Source organism: Triturus cristatus, chromosome 1_2, assembly GCF_964204655.1.
Source record: "Triturus cristatus chromosome 1_2, aTriCri1.1, whole genome shotgun sequence".
Lineage (NCBI taxonomy): Eukaryota > Metazoa > Chordata > Amphibia > Caudata > Salamandridae > Triturus > Triturus cristatus.
Window position 1 is genome coordinate 1,121,943,002 of NC_140580.1, and position 26,816 is coordinate 1,121,969,817.

The 26,816-nt window shown below is 41.0% G+C and overlaps 1 protein-coding gene across 6 annotated transcripts in view; it reads left to right on the top strand.

Moving 5' to 3' along the window:
• The first annotated feature begins 378 nt into the window (after window positions 1-378).
• PBX3 (PBX homeobox 3) overlaps window positions 379-26,816 on the top strand; it is a 416,653-nt gene continuing 390,215 nt past the window's right edge. For 2 of the 6 annotated variants that reach the window (XR_014964699.1, XM_085613807.1), the window contains exons 1-2: window positions 1,220-2,730; window positions 4,573-4,646. Coding sequence is in view for 4 of the 6 variants with exons in the window: in XM_085613807.1 (XP_085469933.1) it covers window positions 2,528-2,730; window positions 4,573-4,646 (277 nt within the window). In the remaining 2 variants the exon portion in view is untranslated. Of the gene's footprint in view, window positions 2,731-4,572; window positions 4,647-26,816 lie in introns of all 6 variants that reach the window. The other 4 variants (XM_085613810.1, XM_085613808.1, XR_014964693.1 and 1 more) reach the window with 4 other exon arrangements.

Genomic DNA, 26,816 nt, shown 5'->3' on the forward strand with positions numbered 1-26,816 from the left:
AGATCACTATGCTTACAAGAGATGCGACCAAAAACAAGATTTGTCTCATCTCCTGCACTCCCCACACAGCATCCATCCTTCCCTTCCCTCTGTCCATCCCCCTCCTGTCGCCAAGGCAACCAAGAGAGCAGGGAGGCAGCAGCACTATCCACACGCGCCAAACAAACACGGCCTCACACTACCCTCGCAACACAAGCCTACGTACGCCACCGTTCAAAACAGCCAACTGCAAGTTAGCTCACGGTGACAGGTCCCGTTCACTCCCCTTTCACAGAGGGCTTCAGCTAGATTGGTTGCTTCACGGTCAGAAACACCCGCCTTCTTACCCCCTGGCTCTGGTTGGCCGGATCTCCCGTCAATCAAATGAGCCGGGTTACCAGCTGCTGTTTCGCCGTTGGGGAGAAGGACGCTTTTTCTCCCCTCAAAACTGCAGATTTCTATGAAAAAGCGGCGGGGGAGATTGGTGGCTGAGCCGTGGGCGGAAAGTAGACAGAAAGCTGGTCTGGGGACCAAAGGCGTTCCCGTGAGGCGAACGGCCCGCCCCTCTCGGTCGTAGGCGGCGGGCAGCAAATGGCGGGCGGGCGCCTCCCCCGCGCGGGCGGGGCCTGCCTTCATTATTTATATTTTCTTTTTTCTCCCCTCCTCGGAGCCCTGACACGTCTGCAGTGAGTGAGTGGCATTGGCAGACTGTCAATCCCTCAGCAAAGAGGCCATCAAACAACATAAAACACACACACAGAGTTACACCGCCGGCCTCATAAATCCCAGCCCGGCTCCTCATATATATTATTAGCGTTTCATTTTTTAAGCACATTAGCCTCCGAGCTTCGCAATTAATATCCCTTTTTCACCTACCTTCACTGCCTCGCCTGCTTTTTCTCAAACTTTTTGATTATTTCCCTGCATCTTTTGAGGAGTGGATTTCGCAGTTGATTTTATATTTTTGCTCCCCTCCGTACCTTTTTACACACTTGCCTAAGGAGAGAAGGGGACCTGAGGAACTTTTGTGCACGGAGATTTTGCTATAATTTTAAATTGGAGCAACACAAGAAGAAGAATTAAGGGAAGTTGGAGACTTATACGCAGGCAGCAAGGACAGCACTGCAGGACGTGTGTTCACGTTTTTACAAGTTTTTTGCCTTCTATTTTTATTTTTTATTTATTTTTCCTAAAAGGAGAAATGTTGGCAGGGGCTTCCAGCTGAAAAGAAATGAGAAGAGGACAGTAGCCTAAAATGTTGGTCAAACGGATGAACTCGGTGCAGCTAAAGGATCATTGACATTCCTGAGGGGCTGATCAAGGAGGAGAGGGAAGATCCGAGGACTTAACATTGACTGGGAGCAGCAAGTGATGGGCTATCATTCTGTGCGTCTCCAGGCAGCAGATTCATCAGCCTCCGCCTCTCATTACTGGGGACAGCAGATCTGCTGACAAGCTTTATCACCAAATCCAAAACAAACAAAAAACTACTAGTGCACGAATATTCGGGATCTGCTGCCTCTCTTTTTTTATGTATTTTCCCCCGATTGCTCCCCAATTCAACCGATTTCTTTAGAAGGTTGTGTTGAAAAAACTGATCGGAAAATATCCAGGGATCTGAAGAGGCTGCCGCGAAGACATCCCGAGAACTAAAGAACAGCTGGAGCTGAGAATTTCAACCCGAGGATCATTGACTTAGACAAGCACGGGGGAAAAGACCTTTGGTTCCTTCCGGGTATTTTCCTGCAAAAAAGGTCCTAGACAATTGCCGCCGCCACCTGATCCGCTGGCGGCTCCTTCGGGTCCTCGTTGAAAGGTTATCGCAAGTATCTCACGAGCCGAGGGCATCTCGGCACATGGAGGACAGCATGCAGAGAAAACATTCAGAGAGATGAAAAGCAGCCAGGCACGGGAGCCTGAAATCTGAATGGGTTTTAATAGCAGTTATTGACATGTGTAGATTTCTTTGATAAAAGGGGAGATCTGAGGGGTTCCTTGCCAAATCCTTATTAAGCTCTGAATATTTTCTTGAAAAGAGACTAACGTCTGATTACTTTATGCAAAGACTCTTATATTTGAATATGTGCTTGCAAAGACTCTGAGGTCTGAATATTTGTAAAGTCACGGGGTGTCGAATATTTTCTTTTAAAGGCATTGTGAGCCGAAGATTTTTTCCGCGCTCTGGATTTTCCAGCAAAATACCGAACACCGAAAATGTACTTGCAAAGTCCCTGAGTTATCGAGGATTTTCCGGCTATGCAGACTCTTCTTCGGCAGCACAGTCTCTGATTTCTGAATGAAATGCTCTTGTAAACATCCCAGGTACGCGCAGCTGCCGAGACTCTCCGACATCCACCGCCACACTTTCTGGCTCCAAGTCTGGTCTGCCGCCCATCGCTGCTCCTGATCGCCTCTTTTTCTCCCGGAGACGCTGCAAGATACGCTCCCAGATCTGCCCGGATCCCTGTGCACGCACGCCACTACCCCCCTCCCCAGGCCCCTTGCGATTGATCGGGCTGCGGTGCACAGCATCAGCAGCCGGAAGAGCATGGACGAGCAGTCCAGGATGTTGCAGACTCTGGCTGGGGTGAACCTGGCTGGCCACTCGGTGCAAGGGGGGATGTCCCTGCCTCCTCCTCACGGCGGGCACGACGGGACCGACCAGGGCGATGGACGGAAACAGGACATCGGAGACATCCTTCACCAGATCATGACCATCACAGACCAGAGCCTGGACGAGGCGCAAGCAAAGTTGGTGCACACTTCTCAGACATTTCTGTCTCCCCTACCCCTCTTCAGCCCCCTATACTCCAGCAGAAGGCATCTACGGCCCTCCGCAGAGCTGCCGCTTGCCTTTAACGATTATCACCTATTCGCAGCGGCTGTTACTATGTAAATTGCACTGTCCCATTCCAGCCTCACTCATAATTCCCCTCACAACGTGTACATACCTCCCAGCTTGCTCAGAATTCTGCCAGGATCCTCAGTGGTACCATGGTTCCCCACTTCCTTGTACATGAATAGCAGTTTCCACTTCTGCGAGCCTTTGGGCCACTGTTCACGCTTGCCAGGATGTCTGTATGACTCGCTCGCTCCTTTCCCAAAGTTCAGTTACCGACCTCTTTAACTATGTGAAGGCGTTCCCATTCACAGTAAGAAATGGTCTACTGGGATATGGGTAAGGTGCTAGAACCCTGTAAATATATATGCTTGAGTCCTTAAATATGAGTTCGGTGCCACACTCCCCCAGATGCATATGCCAGTAGCCAGTCTCCTAAATATGTGCACTGTCCCTAATTCTAAATGCCCCCGCCCGTGCATGTCAAAGAAAGACGAAGAAATCTCTAAGCCTTTCTTACAGGAGCGCCCTGTCTTTGGCATGGGCGCCCATGCAGTAATAGCCCCAAACAACGGCTCTGTTCGAACCGATTAGTGCTAAACGACCGGGCCTGATTTAATATGTCTGTGTACAGAGCAGCACCGCTTGTGTTCCGGTTGGTCTTTCTCCCCTCCCCACCCCGCAGTTGCAGTGACCCCTCACTTGGTACCCCACAGAGGAAGCTCCATATTTATAGCCTGGGGTCATCAGCAGAGCAGCTAGGGCTGTTTTAGTGATATATCTTTTTTTACTGTAGCCGATGTCCATCTTGCATGTTGCTGCCCCCAAACAACCCTGGCCCCTTCATCTTGTACCCCCACGCCTTTCATCTTCAGGGCAAGCAATCCCTAACTGTTGTATGTTTGTTTATTAGCAAAGTGAACGGCACGCCAAAGGCTTGTTCCCATCCCGCCTTATTGTAGTCCTGATTTGGGTGCCGAAGTTTTTATATTTCCCTTTGTTGCAAGATATGCTCTGGTGTCTGCCATTCCATTAGCCCTCCTGTCATCTGCTGCATATTTAGAAGCCCGCCAGGCTCTCTGGCGCGGCGATGCTCCTCCACACAGACACCACGCCACTGTGCCCAGATGCACCTTTTCATCAACCTCCGGAGCGCTCAATAAGCCTCCACTCTAATATCCCGAAAGAATGGGCTCCTGTGATGCCCTGGCAGCGCTGACTCCGGAGGCCCAAAAGGAACACGAAACAGGTCTAGATGTTACCACTTCATAAATCATTTCCAGGGCAAGCAGGGGGAACGGCCCTGGACAGCCAACTCATTATTTGGAATATGGGCCAGAAAATGGGAGCAGGCAACCTGTAGGGGACTTGCTCCAAGGACCTTGGGGTTGGCATTTATTAAACTGTTTGTAGACACATGCGCTTACACTTTGCGCATTTTACCTGATTCCCGACAGGCGGGATCAGTGCTTTTTCATTAAAGCTGATTTTGTCTTGGCCGCTTGTCTCTCTTAAGGCAGTTGCCACTTTCTTCTTCGTGCTTTTTGAATACATCAATTGTCTGAGTATCACACACAGCCCCTGGGAGAGATAAGTGAAGGCAACCATCTCCCTATCCCACTGCCCACATTTCACCCACCCGCATGCCTTCTACTTGCTCTAATGTGTCTGTTGACATTCAATGAAGTTAAATTGGGTGCTCTGGTGCCACATTGCTCACATTTGATTGTTCGTGCTGTGTTTTATCTCTGCAGGAAGCATGCCTTGAATTGCCACAGGATGAAGCCCGCCCTGTTCAGTGTTTTGTGCGAAATAAAGGAAAAAACAGGTAAGAATCTGTCATTTAGCAACTCATTTTACTTGGGATCCTTCCCCCAGGCTTCTGCCTCCGATCCCAGGAGCCAGACGTCGCCATCTTTGATCGGGGTTTCGCCCTTCCTCTGTCTTGAGGGGGAATGTCAGTCAGTCTGAAGTCACTTTTAGCATTACTAAAAATCCCGGATGTGCCCCTGAATGTAGGTGAAGCACGAGGAGCATGCGGGGTTGTATGGAGGGAGGCCCTGCACATCCAGAGCAGCATGCTGCTTGGCACGGTGGCAGTGCATGTTACAGTAACAATGTTAGCCTGGGTGTCAAGGCTGGGAGAATGTTCCCCAGCAGCAAGACAGGTTGTTTAGACAGAAGTACGAATGGAAATATATCGAATTGGAAGCCAGCGTCTATTCATTCAGGTGTGTAGAGAATTGTTGTCAGCTCAGGGACTGGTGAAGGCCCCAGCCCAGCAAGCACCACATGCCTCCCAGTTCAGCCCCAGTTCTTGGCTCCATAGACTGAAGCTGTACAATTGAGAGGAATGAGCACTTCCCAGACATCTGCATTGACCTCAAGGGGTGACGATTCCTCCTGCCCTTCACATTAGGCATTTGACTTGGTATTGCTGAAGCTGTGATTGAGGAAGTGATGAGCTCACTTATAAAAGTATGTCAAAAGATTGGAAAATGTTTGCATCTTCAAGTCATTCAAAGAGACGTGTAATTGCTCGCACGTTTTCTGCACACATTTAACAGGTTTTTTTTCAGTCAGGAAATATGTGGAATGCCATTTGTTATTTTTATTCATAAGGAATAGAGAATATTTTTAACAATGTGCACTGTGTAATTAATACAGTGGTTGTTGATGTTGAGAGAAACACGAAAGCATATGTTTCAGGTTTCCTTTTCATCACTCAGTAGCGTGTAGAAATCAGAATCTGATGTACGTGTCAGCTAATAATACACAAACACTAGAACATAAATACGTGAGTGCATACAATGTAGATAATGCAACCTGACAGATATATGTGTGTGCATCTCCCTATGGCGTGGAAGGGCATATGTGTGTAGTTGATCACATGCAACATTTACAGGAAAGTGTTCTAAACGCGTCTCCTTGAGCTATCGTATCCGCAGCTGTTTAGTCCTTTCAGTGCTGTCATGTACTGGCATGTACTGACAGCAAATGTTAACACTTTCTAACACAATGTGCACAATCTAAAATCTTTCTGGCAGAGCATGCTTCCCTTTATCATGACAATTTATGCCCACTAGAGTGTCTAATGCACTTAGTAATAGTGAATGGTACATTAATATGATCATCAATTTCTCATCCCTAACCATATCCCTGAGCATTTCCCTTACTAACTAAATGATTGAGGGAGCAAGAAGGGATGATGTAACAGATCCAGCATATCCTCTTTTTATCGTAAATTATGTTGCCTGAGGTCATGCCTGTCTTGGTCTCCTTCTATGTCTGTTAATAGCCATGCGCCGGTTTACGAGCTGTGTGTTGTGGATATGACAGGGGATACCACTTTATCTCACATTACGCTCTGTAACTGATATGCAGTTTTACCCTCCATTTCCACTCACACTGTGCCCTACTTCCCTTACTCCTACCGGCTGCTCCAGTTTCCGTTTGTTTCTTGTCTTCTGCCAGAGTTTTTGTTTGTCCAGCTTCAGACATTTTCCCAACCTTCTATGGGCACATAGATACTACAAGCATATTTCAGGGGAGAAGGCGTGAGATGCCAAAGCAGATTTGTACACCAGGGTTAGCTGTCTTTGGTAGAACGAAAATCTGAGGCAAGCCAGGGTGAAGGTAAGTGAAGACGAAACATAGGTGGTCTATAGAATGGATATTTAGTTGCTGGTATTTCTGCACGTGGCAGCCATGGCTGAAAGAAATATTATAGCATTTTCTAAAGTTACATTGCTTGGTATTTACAATCGTATTTCTTAAGTAGACCACTTTGTAATTGTTTATAATGCCGATATGTATAAGCAAGCCGTTTTACAACATAAGTGCACCCCAATAAAGTCAAGATGCCACGAATGAGATTGCTCTAAAGAGGGAGTATAGGTCTGCACATTTGTCCCATTTGGTTAGGTGTACAACCTGAAATTTCCCTGTTTGAAATGTGATTTTTAATTAGATACTGAAGTACAAAAAAGATAAGATACATTTTTTGAATGGATGTAGCATCTAAATAATAATAAAAAGAGGCATGCCAGCTTAGTTTTCAAATTATAGAGCAATATAAGAAGCTTTGGAAATGTATCTTTAAATGTTGTTTTGTGTACAGTTGTTTTGCCTCGAGGTCTGAATTTGGCACAGGAAAAGTAGAGTACAGTTTACTAGTGCTCTGTGCTTTCTACAACATTTGAGCAGATAAGCAGCAATGTTATTTCTATCTCGTAGTGTCTTTTATCTGTTTTGTTTAAAAACCACTGGCTTCTTAAATGCTCATAACGTAGTTTATTACTTCACTATCTTAGTAGTATGATGTGTCCTTATCATTAGATTTGATCAGTCATTGGTGAAGCAAGAGATCATGCTTCTAGGGTAGACATTTGGCTGGGCAGCGTGCATTTCCTCACTTACATAGAGATACGGTTTCCTCAAGAATTATTTGGGCAGGATGCTTTTTATGTGTCCGCAGCAAATCATGGTTGTCTTACAACTGGATCGCACTGCTCCGTGATATATGAAACTTGCCAAGAATCAATGCACCGCCAGGTCAAATTTGCTTATTGCTTGCTCAGACTTATACAAATATAGCTCTAATTATAAAATCATTTTATTTTAAACATAAATGTGGCTGTGCATTACCACATGCAACCACGAGATAGCAGGCATTTTCAAAACACATATAACAAATGAATGTGTTTTTAAAGGTTGGGATAGACTAGGCTGTGTCTGTGATGACCTATTGATGTTGAACTTCAGCTTCTCAGCGGGACTTGGTTTTATGAATAGGGTTCTCTTTACACCAAACTGCACAATCACGTCACTAACGTGCCAGTGGGGCTGCAGGGCATAGTCTGATGGCCACCTTTCTTTGTGATCAGACCACAGTGCAATTCCATGTGATTTTCATATGTTTATAGTAGTATATGTTTATTAAAACTTCTGCAGTTTTTCATTGCCTAGCAGTCAATTTAACAGCGTGTTTATTCTTAAATAGTAGTCTTTTTTAGCACAGCCTCTGAATCGGTTAAGGAGTGCATGGTTTCTTGTCTAGAAATGTCCATTATAAGGGACATTGATAATTGCCAGCCAAGCCATAATTTAACCTCTCCCTCCCATAAACCACAGACCTTAAATAGGTTTCATTTACTACTAATGCCTAATGGCATACATGATGGGCTGCCAGATTTGTGGCCTTTGTGAGGCTTATAAGCAGGACTGACTGAGGAAGATCATAAAACTTAATGAACTTGTAGTCTGCATGAGGTGTCCACAGGGGAGGAAGAAGGTAAAGGCCTGCTTGGCACTATGGGCGGTTTGAAGATTTATTATTTATGTGCAAAGAACAAGCAGCAAATGGGCTGCATATATTGTGACCTGTACTGCAAGGGCAAGGTGCATGCTCCGTCCTTAAAGGTTTGGCAGGGTTTTAGAGGCAAACTTTACTAACTGTGAGGACTCAGAACTATGCAGCTCATTTTTCTGAATCAATCAATCAATCTCTCTATCTATCTATCTACTTGTGAAGTCTCATTATTTCATTTATGAAATATGACAGGACAAGTATGAACATGTCTGTAGTACACATTTTTATCATCGGCATTTGTTTTGTTAGCGTCAAAACGCCTTCGGGCAGTAGCTGCGCTTTATAAATCCGATTTACAATTACAATTTTAAATTATTATTTCAATTATTTCTGTTCTGCTATTAACATATTCACAATTCATGTAAGAAAATGTACACATTTTATATGAATTATAAATTTAATACTGGCTTAGCTGTACAACTGCACGTGTCTCAATTATGTATTTTCGAAAATGTACTTGTTGAATAATTATAAAACGTATAAATGAAAGAATATCTGTATGAAAGTGGACTCAAATATACTGTAGAACATTTTTGTGTGTGCGCTAATATTTGACACTGTAAACAAAAGTGAGAAGAACATAGTAGTCTGCTAGATTTGCACATAATTATTTTCCTGTAAACACCTGGAAGGCACAACATAATGAAGCCAGTTGTAATCAACAAACACTGCATAAAAAGTGTCTCCTAACCCTGCTCAATATCCTGGAAGGAAAACTATTGACTGTTGACTATTAAGCTATAAACTTGTAAGTAGTACTGATTGATTTAGACAAATATGGTTTTATGAAAAATATGCATCTTATTTGATTAGAATGTTGATAGTCCTACAGCTGGTTGCCTAGAGGGTGTCTAGCCTTCATAATGCAAGCAAGTTAGCTGAATTGTTTCTGTGTAATTAGCTCTTTTTAACCTAAGTCTCACCTTGCACAGCACATACTTTGTATGTACAATTAAATGCCAGGTGTTTAACATTAAGTTCACGCAGAGACTGGCATCTACTACAGATACGATTGCACCTATTGACTAGCCACGCTGTTGGCAATAAGTTACTAAGCTTAATCAATACAATTGAACCCTACGAATATCAATATTTTCTATTTTTGCCACGATTTTGTTTTCCTTATCATAGCTATGAAACACGATTGACTGTTGTATCATTTGCACCCCAAATTCTGATTTTAGCAAGGAACAAAATTCAAACATTTTTTCTAAATTACTAGCATTGAAATTGATTTGTCTTAAAGACAGTGGCAATGCATGCTTTATTATCATCCACTTGACCCAGCATTCGGTAGGACAGTCGTACATACTTTTAAGACAGAACGATTTCCCTTTCAAATATTGGTAAGGGTACTGGCACCTATGCATCTATCAATCAATCAGGGAATTTATAGAGCGCACTACTCCCCCGCCCCCCCTAAGAGTCTCAAGGCGCTTGGGGGCGTTCGGGCAGCTCCGAGGTCATCCGAAGACCCATGTCTATATGCCCCTTTAGCCTTGCATTTGCGTTTCTGTGCCCCCTGCCTTTATTGTGCTTACACACACTCACTGTGAGTGTTTCATGAGACTCATCAAAGTGATAAAGCAGCAGTTTCTAGCAGTCATTTCACAAACGAGCTTGAACATTTTATGGCCTTCCCTTGGTCACTGCAGGCACATGTGTGTTGGCTGTTATTTTCTTTCAATCCCGTGTTGAACCGTGAAACATAAGATTAAACATGCCCTTTGACTGTCGATGCTGTTCTCTGCAGCCCGCTCTGCGTGTGTATTCTGCCGTTTCACGGCCTGGGAAGCATGGCCTGTGTGTTTTCTCAGCTGTTTTTGCTTCATCGTTTGTTTTATCAAGGTGATCCGCGCTGTTCAGATAAGACATGCCAAACAAGCCTGCTTTTCAGCAGCCTTCTGACCCTTGGTCACCTTTGTTTTTTCCCCAGTAGACCCTTTACAATGTTGAGTAGAAATGGAGTAAAAATTCACATGAATCTTTAATATAAATTATTCAGCTTTGTGTCAGGTTCTTCAGTGACTGCTTTTATAAAGTTTGAGTGGTACTTCTACATAGCTGATGAATTACACCTTTCAGTAGGGTTCCACAGCTACTTTAGAGAGCAATTTTGAGTTAGACATAGCTCCTATCTCTGCAGCATGCTTGAAGATGGAGGCGCACATTCCAGGTCACATTAAGCACAGCCTAGATTGCCTGTGTATGTTGTTCAACCGATATAATGCAAACTGAACTCCACAGGCTAGAAATATAACATATAATCTAAGAAATACGTGCAAATGAAAAACAGTGCCGACCAACTTTAGAGTTCTGCCTTCATGGCGAAACCGCAGCAGCACGTAAGTGTGCATGCATTTTTTTCTTGTGTTTAAAATGTTCCCCCCCAAAAAAGAAAAATTTGAAATATAATGATAATATATACGTTCGGGTTTTGACACAATTATGTTCAATTTGTTCACTCCAGTTAGTGAAAAAGACTCTAATATACCATATTGACGCGTGTCTAAGGAACTAAATACTTTGATATTATATATCTGTTCTACACCTCCTTACAAAGTATAAAACTAATACAATCTTTAAAAAAAAACGTGTGCACGCATTTCTCCACTGTCTCCCAGCGGCTCAATGCTTGCTACAGCCCCTGCTTCTGCTTCTTAATTGATTTGTACTCCTCTCACCTAGTTTCAAAAGGGCTGTTAGATAATATGGTTGGATGCTAAGCAGTAGTTTCAGTTTGACATAGTTGCAGAATCTGTCAGCCATCGGTCAATGGCCGTGATTTGTATTATTCAGAACTGAGGCCATGTGATTGGAAATTGACTGCATTCTGTTTCCAATTACAGAGATGGGGTGCTTTGTGCAAGAGAGCATGCACGCTGAATTATTTTAGTATTTTGGGAGATAGGCAGTGCCATTATGTGTGGGCTGACTTTAATTTGTGAGAACAGTTTGTTGACCAGAATAGCTGTCTACACAAAATTAAATCTAAAAGTTATAAGGCTTTTGAGCTATGTCCACTCTGCACCGCTAGCAAAAAACTATTTTTGAATAGGGTCTTTAAAAGCAAAGGTATGATAAAATCAATAGGAAATTATTTACGAAACTTAAAAGAACGACCACAATCCGGGTTTAGAATTACCTGTGGACCTATACATGTCTAAACTATATTTTATTTGTACAATACACAATTTGCAAAACTAATCTCCTTGTTCCGATTGCGTAGCAGGTGGCCATGAGCATTGGTTTTAATTATCTATCCGCGAAGCCAAAATGTAATAAAAGGAATGCGCTCTATATTTAAAATGGTAATTGTAGTGATCACTGGTGACACCGTTCATATTAACATGGAGACATTGCTGAGCATGTAAAAACCACACAGACCACAGCAATGATCCTATTGAAATTGCAAATGCAAACAGGCTCTCGCAGATACTAGTAACTTTGGCAATTATAAGTTTGGTGAGCAGTAGTAAAACAGTGTGTGGTATAAGTGCTTAGGGAGAGAGGATAAATATGTAGAACAGTTTTGCAATGCAGGGTGGTGTGCTGTGTGTTTGAGCATTTCTTGGCTCCCTCTAAACTGCTATTGTGAGCCTGAAGCAGATTTCCCCATTGCTAATGCCCTAGAAGTATTAATTCACTTTGATATGCTAATTAGAGGGCATTATGCAAGAAATGAGATTAAGTAGGCAGCATGAAGCCATTTGCCTGTCAGTAAATTGAGAGCTTTAGCATCAGGAGAAGCTTTGTTTTTTCCGAGTTTCTCTTGGTTTTGCATATAAATAAAATTGATTGAAAGGTCCAGAGAAGCCTCTGGAACACTGGTAGTTCGTTTCCTCTCCTTTGATTATTTAAACGTAATGTTACTTTGTATGAATATTAATTGATCTAATGGAATTCTGCAGAACAGGAGCAGTTTCACTGGAAACAGATTCTATACATCAGAACAGCTGTTTGTCCTGGACCTTTACTTTTTGCTCCCTGTAACATATACACAAGAACTGTTAAGAGTTATACTGGTTACATTATTGTTAACAACAGTTCCTTATAATTGAAGATATTTGAATGTTTTGCAATGGTCTCCTTTTCTTTTAAATGTTAATTTTTTTTTATCATTCCATGTCGGTTGTATGTGTTTCCTATTGAAATCACGAATATACAGTAGTTCATTTAGGGAGGCAGTGGATGTTAAGCTGGCTATTAAATTGATATATTTTTTGCACAAGAGATATAACAAATGGCTCAGTGGTACATGTGTCAAGTGTCCATGATCACTTAAGAATATTACTGACTGGCACAGTGGGTGAAGTATTACTCCATTCAGCTCCCGGCCTATTGGTTTCATAGTTTATTTGTCCAGTGAGCATGAGGATGTTTTGAATTCAAGCCTTCATGCATCCTTTTTCCCCCTAAAGAACCGACAATGAATTATTTAAAAAAAAAAAAAAAAACTCTAGCAAAGAAAAAGAAATGTAACATGAAATAGAAAAGAGCCTGTTGTTTTTGGGTGCTGTAGTACAATGGAGTTGTAGTATCTGAAGCACTAAAATGTTAATAAGCAGTCAGTATTTGTATCAGATAAAATAGTCCATTACATGAAAATAAAAAGATTGATCTTCTAAAGTATAAAAAAACCTTTATATTCCCACCCTTTTCCTTAAACTACCTTTCTAATTTGTCCTTTGATCGCTGCTTTGCGGCTTTTTAGCTATAGCTTTATGCCGCTAGAATCAATATACTCAAATGTCACTTCAGAGCATTGTATGCCCCTTCCTACAGTCACACTGATTTTATTTTAACTTACAACTGAATCAACATTTACAGTGGAGAAATAGGATCAGCTGCAGTCACATTGTTTAGTTAAAATATTACGTACATAGCAATAAAGTTCTAAGATTATTTGTCCATATTGTGGACAGAAAACAAACTGTGCAGCGTTTCTTATTCCACTTCGAATTACTTGTGCCCCATATTTATAATATGCTGTGTAATTAAAAAAGTGCAAAAGATCTCCAAAATAATAGGATCAACCATAGGTTTAACAGTATCTCATGTCGAGAGTGCTAAAGCCAAATCCATCTCTACGTAAAACCAAGTGCTGGGTGATAATGTGAAGTGACTGTACCTTCACATTTTTGGGAGAGCTACACCCATGTGTGGATTTGAATAGAGACTGAGACTACTGTGATGCTCAATCATATTGCCCCTTGCAGTGGCAATCAGTATAATTATCACAATACATACCTGCATTTTGTTTCAGTCATTTCTTGACATTTCTGCTCTACTTGCTAGAGACGGGGGAGGGGTAGCGGCAGGGGCGGGGACAAAGATATGTCTAGTAATCTGTTGACATGTTGGCTTTTGACCTTTGACTGAGGCCACAGCAATTGAATGTTTTAAAATTAAATAATGGCCTCCACCTGGATAAATTGTGGGGTGTCAGTGTATTTATATTACATGATCTAATGGTCGCTATCCAAATTTACAGCATATTTTGTTCAATAAAGAACTGTTCCTTCCTTTTAAAATACTAGTCTAATAATATAGTAGTTGGCACTAAACAATTATTTTCTATCTGATTACCATAAAAGCTTCAGTGTGATCATCTTTAATGTATTGTGTATTTTTTCAAGTCTGATGAATGGCAAACAAACAAAAACATCAGCATAGAAGAAATGAGTGTACCTAATAATTCCGTGTGAGCAATACTGTGAAACAGTATGTCATATTTCCTGATGGTCTTTTCCCATTGCACTGTTGCTGTGGGTACAAAGCATATATATGAATAAGCACATTTTTTTTCAGTATTTGAGACCCTTTTCTTACATGTATAAGGGTAGGTACTTTTTCTTCACTGTTACATTTTTCAGTTTATATTTGTTCTACATTTCCAAAATGGCAAATGTATTATGAAACATGAATATGTTGCTTGTATTCTGAAACCGCAGTGCTGCATATCGTTTACTGTTGGTTGCCTCAAAAGTGGTAGATAGAAACTCAACGGTGGATGGTAACAAACACTTTTAAAATATAATGTTAAATGACGATTAGACAAGCAACATCATATGTGATACATTATAATAGATGAAACTAAGTGGTTGTTGGGTAGGCCTGGGCGAAAATTTCGTTCCGTTCGCGGAAATTGCGATAATTTGACATTTTCGCGTTCCGCGGAGAGCGCGAAAATTTCAAAAATTCCGGTTTCCGCAGCTTGGCGATAATTTGTTTCTTGCTCGCGCTGTTAAATAATACATTCTCGCGCGCGCGTGATCGCCTTACCTGAATCCCTGCGTTCGCCGACAAGTTTTCTTGATCCGGTCGCGTTCTCCATGAGATGTCGTATTGTTTTTAGCCATTTGCGCTGTCTCGTGACAGTTCGCGCCCGCAGTGACGTCATGCGTTGCGCGATCACGTCTTTCTTCTCGCGATCATGCACCGCGAGACAACTCAAAACAAGATGGCCGCGCCCGCTTGCAACCACATGGGTAAGTTGGCGACCCGCAACCAGGCAGAAAATCTCGCGAACATGCCGGAAAAAAACTTCCTCATCTTCGCGATATTTCCGCTTGTTTGCGATAATTTTAAACATTTTTGCGATAATTTGCAAAAGTTAATTTTGCAAATTCCGCCCACCCCTATTGTTCGGCCGAGGGGACTCGGAATCCTATCTTGCTGTTGTTTGAGGGTATGCAGATGATAAAGGTTGGTGAGGCAACAGTGGGTTTAGAATTGCAGGATGCCTGCAGTGTAGGGGGGGAAACCTGCACAATGTGAAGTGCGACATCTATAGGTGATGGCAGTTTTTTGGAATTTCATTTATATAGCACTTGATTATCGTAACGAGGCACTGTAATGTTTTTGGTGCAGAGACGGAACTGTACTCGTACATTTTAGACCATAAGTGAGAGCTCACTACCATGAATATGGCCTTTGATTCTCTGTCCCATACAGATTTAAAAAATGCCACTGCAGGCACCTTTTTGGCCATTAGTGGACGATTTTACATACCAGAATGAGGAATTCCTTTCAAAGTGCACCCACTATGTGTTGAGTTATTTATCTTCCAGTAAGAGTTTGTTTGTATAGTATTAGTATCAACCGAAAAGCCCCTTGGATCGCATATCACAGAGTATCTATCTATCTATCTATCTATCTATCTATCTATCTATCTATCTATCTATCTATCTATCTATCTATCTATCTATCTATCTATCTATCTATCTATCTATCTATCTATCTATCTATCTATCTATTTTTATTTTTTGCGTCATGGGACATTTGTGGTTGTGAAAGGTGCCAGATTTAGGAAGTGCATATGGAAGTCTTCTGTAGATCAAGAGATCCATGCAGTGGAGGCAACATAGGCAGCCACAGTGGGGCAGTTGCAACTTCTGTCGAATGCTGCTGGTTGCCCTCGACCTTTCTCTAGAGGAGACAGCTCGGAGTTTAGGTGCGAAATCAATCTTTATTAACTATTCTGTACGATTCTCCCCTCAAGGAGACTGGTTATTGGCAACGGTGAGAGTAAGCGCACACTCATGTGGGCTGCATTTGAAAGAATGATTTAGCTGGGAGAGGCAATGGAACAGACCCAGCAGTACTATTATTTCTGTCTCCTACAAAGCAAGAATACTAGTACGTGTACACACGATACTGTTGGAGTTTGAGTCAGAACGAGGATTGCAGCTAAGGAACTGGTTCCATTTGTGTGGTTGGTTGTATCCTGCCCTGAGGGAAGTGGGTGAGGGAGGTTCCATCCACTCCAAAACTTTAACATACACCACAAACTAATCAGAAGTCGCTTTACAAGACAACAATGCACACATTTATCGTAAACCAGTGCTCACTGTCATTAATGTAGCAAAGAAAAGTCTTAGGTTGAAATGCACTGAAAATGTAAATGTAAATTTGATACTTGTATAGCACACTACTCACCCGCAAGGGTCTCAAGGCACTTGTACAAATACCGCTGTGGAACCCATCCTGGCTTTCCCTGTGAGGCATCCACTCCTGGGCACCCCCAAGGTGGAGGCCAGGCATCCTTAGCATTGTGGGGGCTGTTGTGGAGATTAAGCAAGCTATTGCCCAGAGTTGCAGAGTGGGACTCCATGATTGGAATAGGCACCGAGGCGAGAATTATCAGGTCCATGGAATTTTTGAGCCCAAGACCCGCTGAGGTGGGGAATTGAACCCTGGTCCCGGGCTAGACCTCTGCATCAGGGTCTGCCGCTCTAATCATTGAGCCACACTTCTCCACTGAAAGAGATATATTGTGAAGCAATGTTAGTTATCCAGTAATTGTTGATCCTGAAATCGGACCTAAAACTATGCTACCCCTGCCCCAATATTGCAAATGATGGTTTCTGGGGACATCCCAAACCCGCTAAGCTAAAGCGTAAAACCTCGATTTGGGAATGCAGACCATATTACACTTTACCAGGTATTTATATAAATATTACCGGTTTCTTTCGAGGTAGTTCGCTTAAAAAAATGTGTTTCTGTAAACAGACAGGGAGATGTTAATTGAAAATAGTAAATGGAACATTGGACTATCTCATTTGATTGCGTGCAGTAAAAAGAAGAAAACAATAGTTTATTATATAGTTAAAAATGTACAAATTCATAAAAAATGTACATTGTTAAAAATGGATTCTATTTGCAAAAGGTGCAAACATTCTGCAGATTGAAGGTGGACTGTTGAAACTATTCTCCTCAAGGTGCAGCTAATAATAGGCACTGATTCAAATTAGAAGATCTGTATAATCAAAAACAACAGAAAGCGTTTTGTCTGTAATGCCACTGACAATAATAAATCCCAAGGAGCCAGACTAGAAGAGATGGCATAGTGCAGCCACACCACAGTCTAAAAGCAAAGAAAGGATTCAAATGCAACCAGTCTACGGTTTGGTAAAGGCAGGGACATTTGAATTTTAGATGGGCCTACCATGTATCAGCTGTCAATATGTGTTTTACGAAGAATTACACGTTCTAGAATCTTTGAGGCAAAACACATTAACTCCTTCTTTTATTGCATGCATATTTGTTAGCATTAAAGTTACATTTTTGAACAAGTAATTAAACACGTTATTCCTATATGTAACAAATCAATTTATTTCATGAGTGTAAAACCATCTACAATTAGAAACTTTGTCTTGTGTGAAATTATATTTTTTTCAACTGAGTTGCACCTTTCTTACCTTGGTGATCAGTAGGGTCAAGATTCACACTACAACAGTGTTCTGCACACGTCTGTTTTATTAAATATAATAGCTTTCAAAATCGCTGAAAATGTAGGTTTCAAAATAAAAGCCAATTAACTGGACATACAAATAGCTTTCGCATATTTTAAGTAAAATGGCCCAGTGAGACATGAGCCAAGACAATTAATGAGAAACTGCCAACCAGATCCAGAGGAATTGTGTTGAGTTGTCAACCACATATAAAGGGAGCTTGAAGTCTATGCATTTGTAGGCACTGAGTGGAGCCAGGTTCGTTAGAACATAGATTTGTTTGGAAAGGTTTATTGTTGCTATTGACTAGTCAGAGAAAGTAAGTGGGGGTTATGTGGCTACCCCCGTGTAAAACTGAAGCATGACCTGGAAGCTGACAAAGACATCGAGTCTGTGTTGAGTAAAATACAAGTACAACAAGAGGATGCACAATGGGGTTAATCCAGATGAGAAAACCCTCTTAATGCAAAAGTAAACCCTTTTTTAATTATAAAGTTGGATTTTAGTTTTAAAATAAAGAACAAGGAAAATGCTTCTTAGAGGACAACTATTGTGTTGTCAGTTAAATCATCAGAACTGTGTTGTTAGTGCACACAACCTCAGAATGGGAACAGGTAAGGGCATTAAAGGTGTTAGTTTATTGACTGTTTTATTTTAGGCTTTCTAAGGCCAACCAAGAGCACTTGCTAAGTTTGCTGTTTTTTTGCTTGTGTCCTGATATTTTCAGTCTAGGAGGACACATTCCCAAAAACATATTGCCTATTGTATCCTAGTGTGCGTTTCACCTCGTTATTGAAATAAAAGACAGACTTCAGACTGTTTGTGCATGAGTGAAGGCTCTTTATGTGTAGTAAATTTAAGGGCTGTCCAGTCTTTTTGCCAAATGAACCTCCTATCTGTTGCCGGAGAGAATGTAAAAAGAGCAGCATCTATCATATTGTCGCCTGCTCCTAGCCAAAGAAATAGAGAAAGTTGTCAATGGAAGAAAAAGAACTGTAATCGTACAATTACATATGCTCCTAATTGTTGATGTGGGGATTTTCAGTGAACGCAGCTACACAAAACAGATGCTGCATAGGAAAACGGGAAACATCATTTTGTGGGCAATGAATTAAGTGTTTTTGTGGCCCTCTCATCCGTAGCTAGGAGCAGTTTGTGGGCCGCGTCTGCAAACGCTGCTCATAATTGTTTTTCACACATAAGTTATGTAAATGAGCTTTTATGGCAACTGGCATAACAATTAGCATCCTCCAACAATATTTTAGCAGGTTAATTGCAAAATTTCTAAATTGTACATCTGACTTGTTAATTAGGCATGACAGAGGTGGTAAAATAGTTATCTTGAGGCAGTGGCAGCCAGGAGCTGCTTGAAATGCAAAGAGCAACGATTGATTGGATTTGAGGGTTACATTTGTGGGAGCACTGCTGTTGTCAAGAGCCGCTGAGCATCTCTGCTTCGCTGGTTGCCTCAGAGCAAGAACCGCATAGTCGCTGTGAGCATACTCCCATTCCTAAACTCACTGTGGTATTTAACTCGCTATTCACACTCCACATATGTTGTCCATGCGCATAGTGTTCCCTATCCATGTGAAGCTGCACAAATATAGTCCAGTGCAGCTAAGTGTTAGTATTTTGGGCCACGCAGTACACAAAACATTTTGAAATATTTATCTTGATCTATATTTAGTTTTGATAAAATTCGTTTTTATTTGTTACACCTCATTGGTTAATCTTTTCATATATAATAAAAGACTCACACCATTTATGCAGGGAAGGCAAACCATAATAGAATACTATATTGAAAATGTTAACACATTGTAAAGAGTAGGTGCACAATGGGTATATCCTACAGTGATAACAAACTTATAATTAGTCTCTGTTGCACAGTCACTTTCAGTGTTACTGTGAGATATCACACACAGAATGTCAGCTCAGCACATTGTCTTAGTTAAAAAAACATGTACATTTTGATATTCCACACCTGGGTGATGAATCACTGTTTGTTTGAATCATGGACAGAAGAAGTTGTTGTAAAGGAATCTCGGGTTCTGACATCTTACTGATTTTTATAACTTTTATCCCTATAGTCAAGTTATATTTGTAGTATTGAAATAATTACACAAATTCAAATTATATTGCTAGAATTCATAAATAATATTACAAACATTTGAATTGTTGATACATAAGAACGTTAGGTGTATTGTTTAAGTTGCAAGCTGCATTTGAAGGGCAAAGAAACTATACATAACCAGCATGTCAGTATCTTCTCAGCCAAGTTGTGCTAGTACTGTCTCCTTCTAAAGAAACTCTATCTATTATTGAGTGGATTGATTTCTCGGTTTACTATCAGACTGAGATCACTTTAGACCCGATATCAACATTGTAGCAGCACTGGCATTAGGCAGTGTAAGCATGTTTACACTGCGCTACTAATGTTCACAAACCCATGTCTGCATGGATGGTGATTCAGACTATTGTTGAGTCTCTGTGCTCATTTAACCTGCCTCTCTGCTTTCAGTTACAGCCCACTAGGGGACAGTGAGTCCTTACATTGTACCCTATATAAAATTGTTTTGTATTGTGGAGCATATTTTTATTGAAATGTATTAACCAGACATAGCTTTGTAATTTCATTCTCATTTTTGCATCAGATGCCATCGTTTTAAACCCTTTCCTCCACCCAAGCTTCCCTCAGGACAACCAAACAGCGTCCTTCTTCCTCATTTTATTACAAATAAAAACAGTAATATGTAAACCAAGTAATTTCTCACCAGATGTTATGTTTACCACTGCTAGGATTGTGAAAATACCTTAATAAAAACTCACATTAGATTTGGCTTTGTATGTATGGACACGTTAATGTCAAAAGGATCTCTGTAATTGAATCATATACAAGCAACTCTGAAAGAGCATTAGAGCAAACAGTGTATCCTGATGGGTCACCATGAATTTAGATCATAAGTATATTTTAAAGAAGTTAAGTTCAACAATTGTATTGACTGCTGTGTAAGAGGGGATTAATCATCCCAAGCAGTTACTGAAATAGTTAAATAACAATAATTAACAATGTCTTCAAGACTATAAGAAAGTAATTAATGCATGTATCTATAGATATGATAGTGGTGGTGATAGCGCCTATATATTATGGTTAACAAAGAGTTCCCATAGGAACAAATTTTTTTATCTTAATTACTTTGGTGACATTTGATAAATTTCCAGGAATCTTTCCCAAAAATAGTACATATACTTTGGCCTCTTCATGGCAAGTTTTGTGCAGATCCATCAAGTGGAGGTGCAAGAAAATGGAGGGTCCCAAAACAGCCATTTCCCATTTTAATTCCCATAGGATCGTTTGCTCCGCAGTACCAATAAAACAGCTGTATGGGCTTAAACCAATCTTAGCAAGAAGGTACAATTTTACTTAAGGAGGTGCCTTTGCTTAGTTTGGGTTACACAGTAGTTTTCAAGAAATTAGTGTGTCAATTTTTTTGTGATAGGCTTCAAAGGGTTAAAAAGTTAGATATATTAGGACTATTTGTGTGTGAACTGTTCTTGAACTTGGGAGCATTGTTTTCTGATCATTTACTTCGGCTTTGCAGTTTTTGAGTAACTAGCATTTAAAAAAAGGTACGAGTTGGAAATGAAGAGGTTACATTTGAAAGACTTCTTGACAATGAATTTGCTGAGGTTCTGTGATACCGGTACCAAAGACCTCCACGACTCCAACATTAAAAAAGAATCTCAGATCTGATTGGCCAAGGGAGCTTTCTTCTCCCCTTGGTTATATCTGTACTGTGGATCCAAAGCCAGAATCACTGTACCAAAACGATCTGTCCTGCCACAACATTATGAAAAAATGTTGCTGCCTCTAGAGCAGGATGGGGGCTCACTCTCCACTTGCTGAAACTAAAAAAGAAAGGGCACGCAAGGGATCATGAAAGCACACCCTAATCACCATACCCATATCCCCCTGAAGTTAAATTTGAAAGAGAAGATTTTTGTTGTGCAATTCACTGATCTTCCATAATTTTTGCATGACCCACACGGTGCTGCGGAACCAGTGTTGGTTCTATGGTACTGGCAAAAGGTCATGTGGAGTGGGGGCTGCTCACAGCAGTTATACACTCCTGGTATAGACCTTTATTTTATTGAACTGATCTTTTCAAGTGCCACCTAAATGCTGTGCCTTTGAGTCAAAGTTTGATCTAATGCTACGTGAAGTGTCCGTGAAGTTCAGTGACTGCATTTATTAAGATCATGTTCTGGATGCTGCCCATATTTTTTATGTTCCATAGTTAGTAACATTTGGATCCTTTAATGGCCAAATGAAAGGACTGTTCACATTTAGATTTACTGCCTTGTTTATGACATGAAAACAGGTGAAAAGTAGACGACCTTGCTGATAGCCTAGCGTATTCAGTGTGTAAGGGACCTTAGTGCACTGAAGGAAATGTGCCTCTGTTTACTGTATGAATTACAACATCAAGCAAAAATCCGAATTCAGTGTGCCCCTCAGGGCTCTGAGGCCCAGTGCCACGGCACCTGCACAGATAGAAGCTACGCCCCCTGGCTGATCCATGAAACAGTAGGATCCTGTGCTGGATGAGGGACATTTACCAATGAGTTTCACTGGAGATTCTTGGCATATTCGTTGCTCATTCAGAAAGTCAAAGTGGATGTTTCTACTCTATGGGCTGATAAACCCAACTCTGTTAAGAACCGAGTGACAAGGCCTAAATCCAGCAAGTGTTTCTAATGCTGTGCTCAGCATCCAGAATGTACCGCTCTGGTTGGGAATGTGAATGCTCCCATTTTTTTGATGACGCTTGAAAGAACTGTTGGATGCTTGGTGGGCCAGCAGGTTGTCTGTCCTCACAGATCCATATACGCATAATGTGCAGTTTACAATCTGGAAAGTAGTTTATGGCTATCCTGTGGATGCCTGCCCATCAGAGCAGCTACCGCTTCAGCTTTGCAGCTGGCATAATATTTTACATTTTCCTCTGACGTCTCTGTGGAGCAGGTGCCAGTTATGATATGTTATCATCAATAATTTTGTCACCACGAATAAAAGCCTTTACATTTATCCGCCCACACGATAGTCTGATAATATTTATTTTCAGAGACATGAAATTAGCTGAACAATTGAGCTCTTTTGTGCGGAACATGCCACTGCAACACAATATTTACCTGCCGCGGAGGACAACATTGTCGTCTCAGTGCCCCAAACTGTACAGAGTACAGCAGCACAGATGGCATGCACATTCCTTCCCTGAGGCTTTCACTTTGACATTTTGTAGCCCTGGGTGGAGTGCTGGAGCACCCTTGGCACAGTGGAATGTGGGCCTTTTATTACACCAGAGACACACAACTCCCACCCATCATTTCAACCAAAGGGGGGCGTGCAGGGCACAATTACGAGGCGCAGGGGCCATGAGGACAGCACGTTTGGTATCCAATAGGCAGCTATATTTTGCATTTTCATCACATTTGTTTTACTGACCTAATATTGATCACGGTACAGAGGAATAATATTGAAGTCTAGCGGTTATTAGCGTAAAGAGGGTCAGATGCAGCGAGGCTGGTACCAAGCAAGTGCTCTCACAGTAATGATGCAGCTATTTATAGAGCCCCATTTCATTAGTTGCAGAGTTTCAGGGAAGAGATTTTCTCTAGGGGAAATGGATACTTGGAGTTCATTTTTTCTTCGTGGTGCACATTAAAGCAGAAACGTAGAATATTTATTTATCTAGGTCACCTGCGAAATTTGGGGGTGATAATGTCTATTTGTCCACAGAAATGTATGTCCAAGGAAGTAAATGCCAGATGGACTTGGTGGTTCCGGTGTACTATACAATAAAGTCTACATGACATGGAAACAGAGGACAGCCGCTACAGACACGTTGCAAACATTCAGTATCTCTGTGTTACCCTGAGCTGAATCATTTACTTTCTAAAATACATAGCCACAAACATTTCCTGGAAACACCCCCAATAAACAGAGGCACAGTTATGTATGTTTTATTTTTTTATGACCGAAACACTATTACAAAAATTGGCACCTAATTGTGTAGTGAAGAACAATTATGTGAAGAACAATTTTAAAATGACTAAAAGTATCTTTTTTACTCCTGTCCTTTCCTGGAAGTCTAGAAATGTCTATTTAATTTTTACTCCGCTTAAGAAAATATTTCGTTAGCTGGTATTCGCGGTTTCTGGGAAGGTATTTATGGTATTTTCCTCGCCATATTTGCATTGCAGAAATGAAGTCCCAATGCCATTATTCGACTTGCCTCTCATACATTAGGATGATGAATTGAAAGCAGAAATGGGAAAAAGACTGCAATGCAATGAAAATTTAATCAGCGTCTTCTGCTGCTTTAATAAGGCAAATAATTCTTATTGGCCGCTACGTTAAGGTTTCTAATATTTAATTCATAACAAACCTTGCATTATTCTGCAGCAGCATCGACAGGACCACTTTGCTGCCTGCCAACAGGCAACCATAAAAACTTAAAAGCAGATGTAAATGTCTAAAACAAGGGGAATGATTAGATCTAAAGCGGTCAGAAAAAATCAACAATATTGTCAGACAACGTGATGGATCTCTGCAGGCTGTTTAGTAAAGCAGAAACAATATTAATTAAGCTCATTAAACACGTTGATTTGATTTGGCGTCTTGTATCCAGGCCATGCTGTCCAGAAATGTACACGAAAAAGGGAGAGAGAGAGAAAAACGCAACTGGGATGTTATTTCTAGTAGCTGAATGCACCGTCCCTGCAACAATCACATGAAAAACGTGCAATGCGTCTTTGTGCGTTTATTTTGATGGAATATTGTTTTGACACAGGAGCAAAATGAGGTTTCCGTTTTTTATTTGATAATGATCTTTCCACGGTCAAGGGCGAGCACGACGGTAGATTTGAAGGGAGGTTTTGCTTTTATTGTAGACAGCTTTCTCCATATAGACGTGGTGTTTTTCTCAACATTTTATCCTGATTGCCTGTTGTGAAATGTGCCTCTGGTGTTTGGTGCCCATTCTAATTCTTTGTAGTGCTTCCCACTCCGCGGACGTGAAACAGAACAGGTTGCATGTAAACACCTTGAACCGAAAATCTTCAAATCTCGGAATATGGATGAGTTTTCTTAGAGCCTGAAGCAAGAGGCTGGCAGGCTGCCAGCGCTAGGTGCTCGCCCGCGTTACATGGAAGGGCTGGGCCTCTTCGGATTCCTTCTTGAAATGGCTTAATTGGTGTCAACACCCCAGGGATAGAGGCCTCTAACTCTGCAATCCACACGATTCACCCTGTCTCTGCTCAGTGTAGGGAGACTGGTAACAACTGGTGCTGAATGAGGGCTGAGCAGCGCTGCAACAATACTCCATGATGTTTGGATGACAGAAATTAATACGCACTTGCTTGGCGAAAGCAATGATTAATGGCCCCGTGCATGGGAGAAGCTGTCCCTCCTTTACTCCACTTCGATGGCGAGTAAAAGCAAAAGGCTGTTTTTATTCTGTACCGAACGCAGAGGTCACACAGAGTGCATTCTTGCAATCTTTTCCATTCTCTTTTTTCTTTGATTTTGTAAATATTATGATAAGAGAAGATTAGCTATATACTTTCATATAAAGCACGCAACTGAGTTTGGCAACTGTGGCTTTAACGCTGCCGTTTGTATTTAGCAAATGGAATCTGCATTTCTGCCTTTATATTATGTGACCTCTACAGCAGAATTAAAAAGAAAAACAAATCGCCAACTGTAGGAGACATTTTTACCTAAACACTATAATTTACATCATAATTTATACAAATACTTAAAAATGGTGTAAGTGAGCACTTACGTTGATGCAACATTGAATTGAAAAAGCTAAGTATTTGCTGATGTTAAGCATTTCTTTGTTTTCCTGTGATTACCAAGTAACTTGTGGGGTACAAGTGACAAATAGGAAGGACCTTCATGGCGTCTGCAATAAAAAAAATGCAAAACTTGAAATTGAAAATGAAAACGCAGGGAATGATGTAAGAGTGTAATATGGCACCTAAACTATTAGATGTGTTCAAAGGTTAGATCAGGTGGTTGAGGAGCTTTGATAAATCTGATTAGACCAAAATAAAGCAAGCAGCAGTATCTAAGATGGGAGAGGCCCAGGCTTTGAGGAAGAAGTTTCAAAGCAGGAACATTAATGTAAGACTGAATTTCACCAATAGTGCTTCTTGATGGCATTATAGTCACTAACTGAAGAGGGTGTGGAGAGCAATATTAGGAGAACCAGGAAGGAAAGACCGTTAGTCTTCGCTATATTAAATCATAAAATATTGTTCATAATCCGCTCTACCACTAGAAAGAAACAGAAAGATAAATGTAAAAAAGATTACTGAATTATCCCCATAAAATGTTCTTCGATGCAGAAGGAAATAATAGATGAGAATGACTTACTAATGACCTCCGGGATGCCCCATATAGAGAAGAAGATCATGAAATCAAGAAACAACAATCATCTCAAAGATAAAAGAGAAATCATTGCAAAAAAGTATCAGTGATAGCAGCTGAGAAAAGGGCAGGGAGTAGAGTACCACCACGCTGAAAACCACAGCACTATCAAATCATTAAGGAATATAGATAACACTGACATGATAAGCTCAATGAGTAACGTAAGACAGACATGGGAGAGTTCGTTCCTGATAGTCCCAAGGCTGAGAGTGTAAAGCACTCGCTGTTGACCTCAGTGTGATATGAGATTTCAGATTTCAAGCTCACCCTGGACAACACTTCCATTCACACTTCTGAGGTCAAAAGAAGAATTACCACTGAACTGGGTGATGATAATACTCAATTTATAGCGCTAGACCCTGGTAAAAAACGTAGTAGCAACAAATACATAAAGACACGTTTTTGGCAAAAGTAAGACACCTGAGAATGGAGGTTGCTAATTCGAAGCTATGACAATAGTTGAAAGTGGAAGACCCCTTCACAATTTTTTATAATGATGAAAATAGTATTATAGAATCCTCACCCCTAGAAAGTTTTTAAATCATGGTGGAATGTTTACAAGCATTTTGAGAAACAGGCCTGGTTAGATTATAAATTAATCAATGTACATGCAAAGCACACAACGAGACATCCCTTAACTTCTGTTTCTAAAGGAAGTGTGACTCTGTACCTCAGAGTTTTTGTATGCAGCTTAATAAACTGAGCGACACTGTCATGCACCATTGATATACCTTTATTTTTCAAAACAGTAAACTCATCTTTTCAATTGCGTCTTTTTTGCGTGGGCTAAATATTGGCAAGTACAACCACATGCTAAAAATAAGGTCACTATGAAGTTATGCAATTCCTAGCCATACTTCCAAGTTATTTATGTTACCTGTTTCTCTGTATGATTGA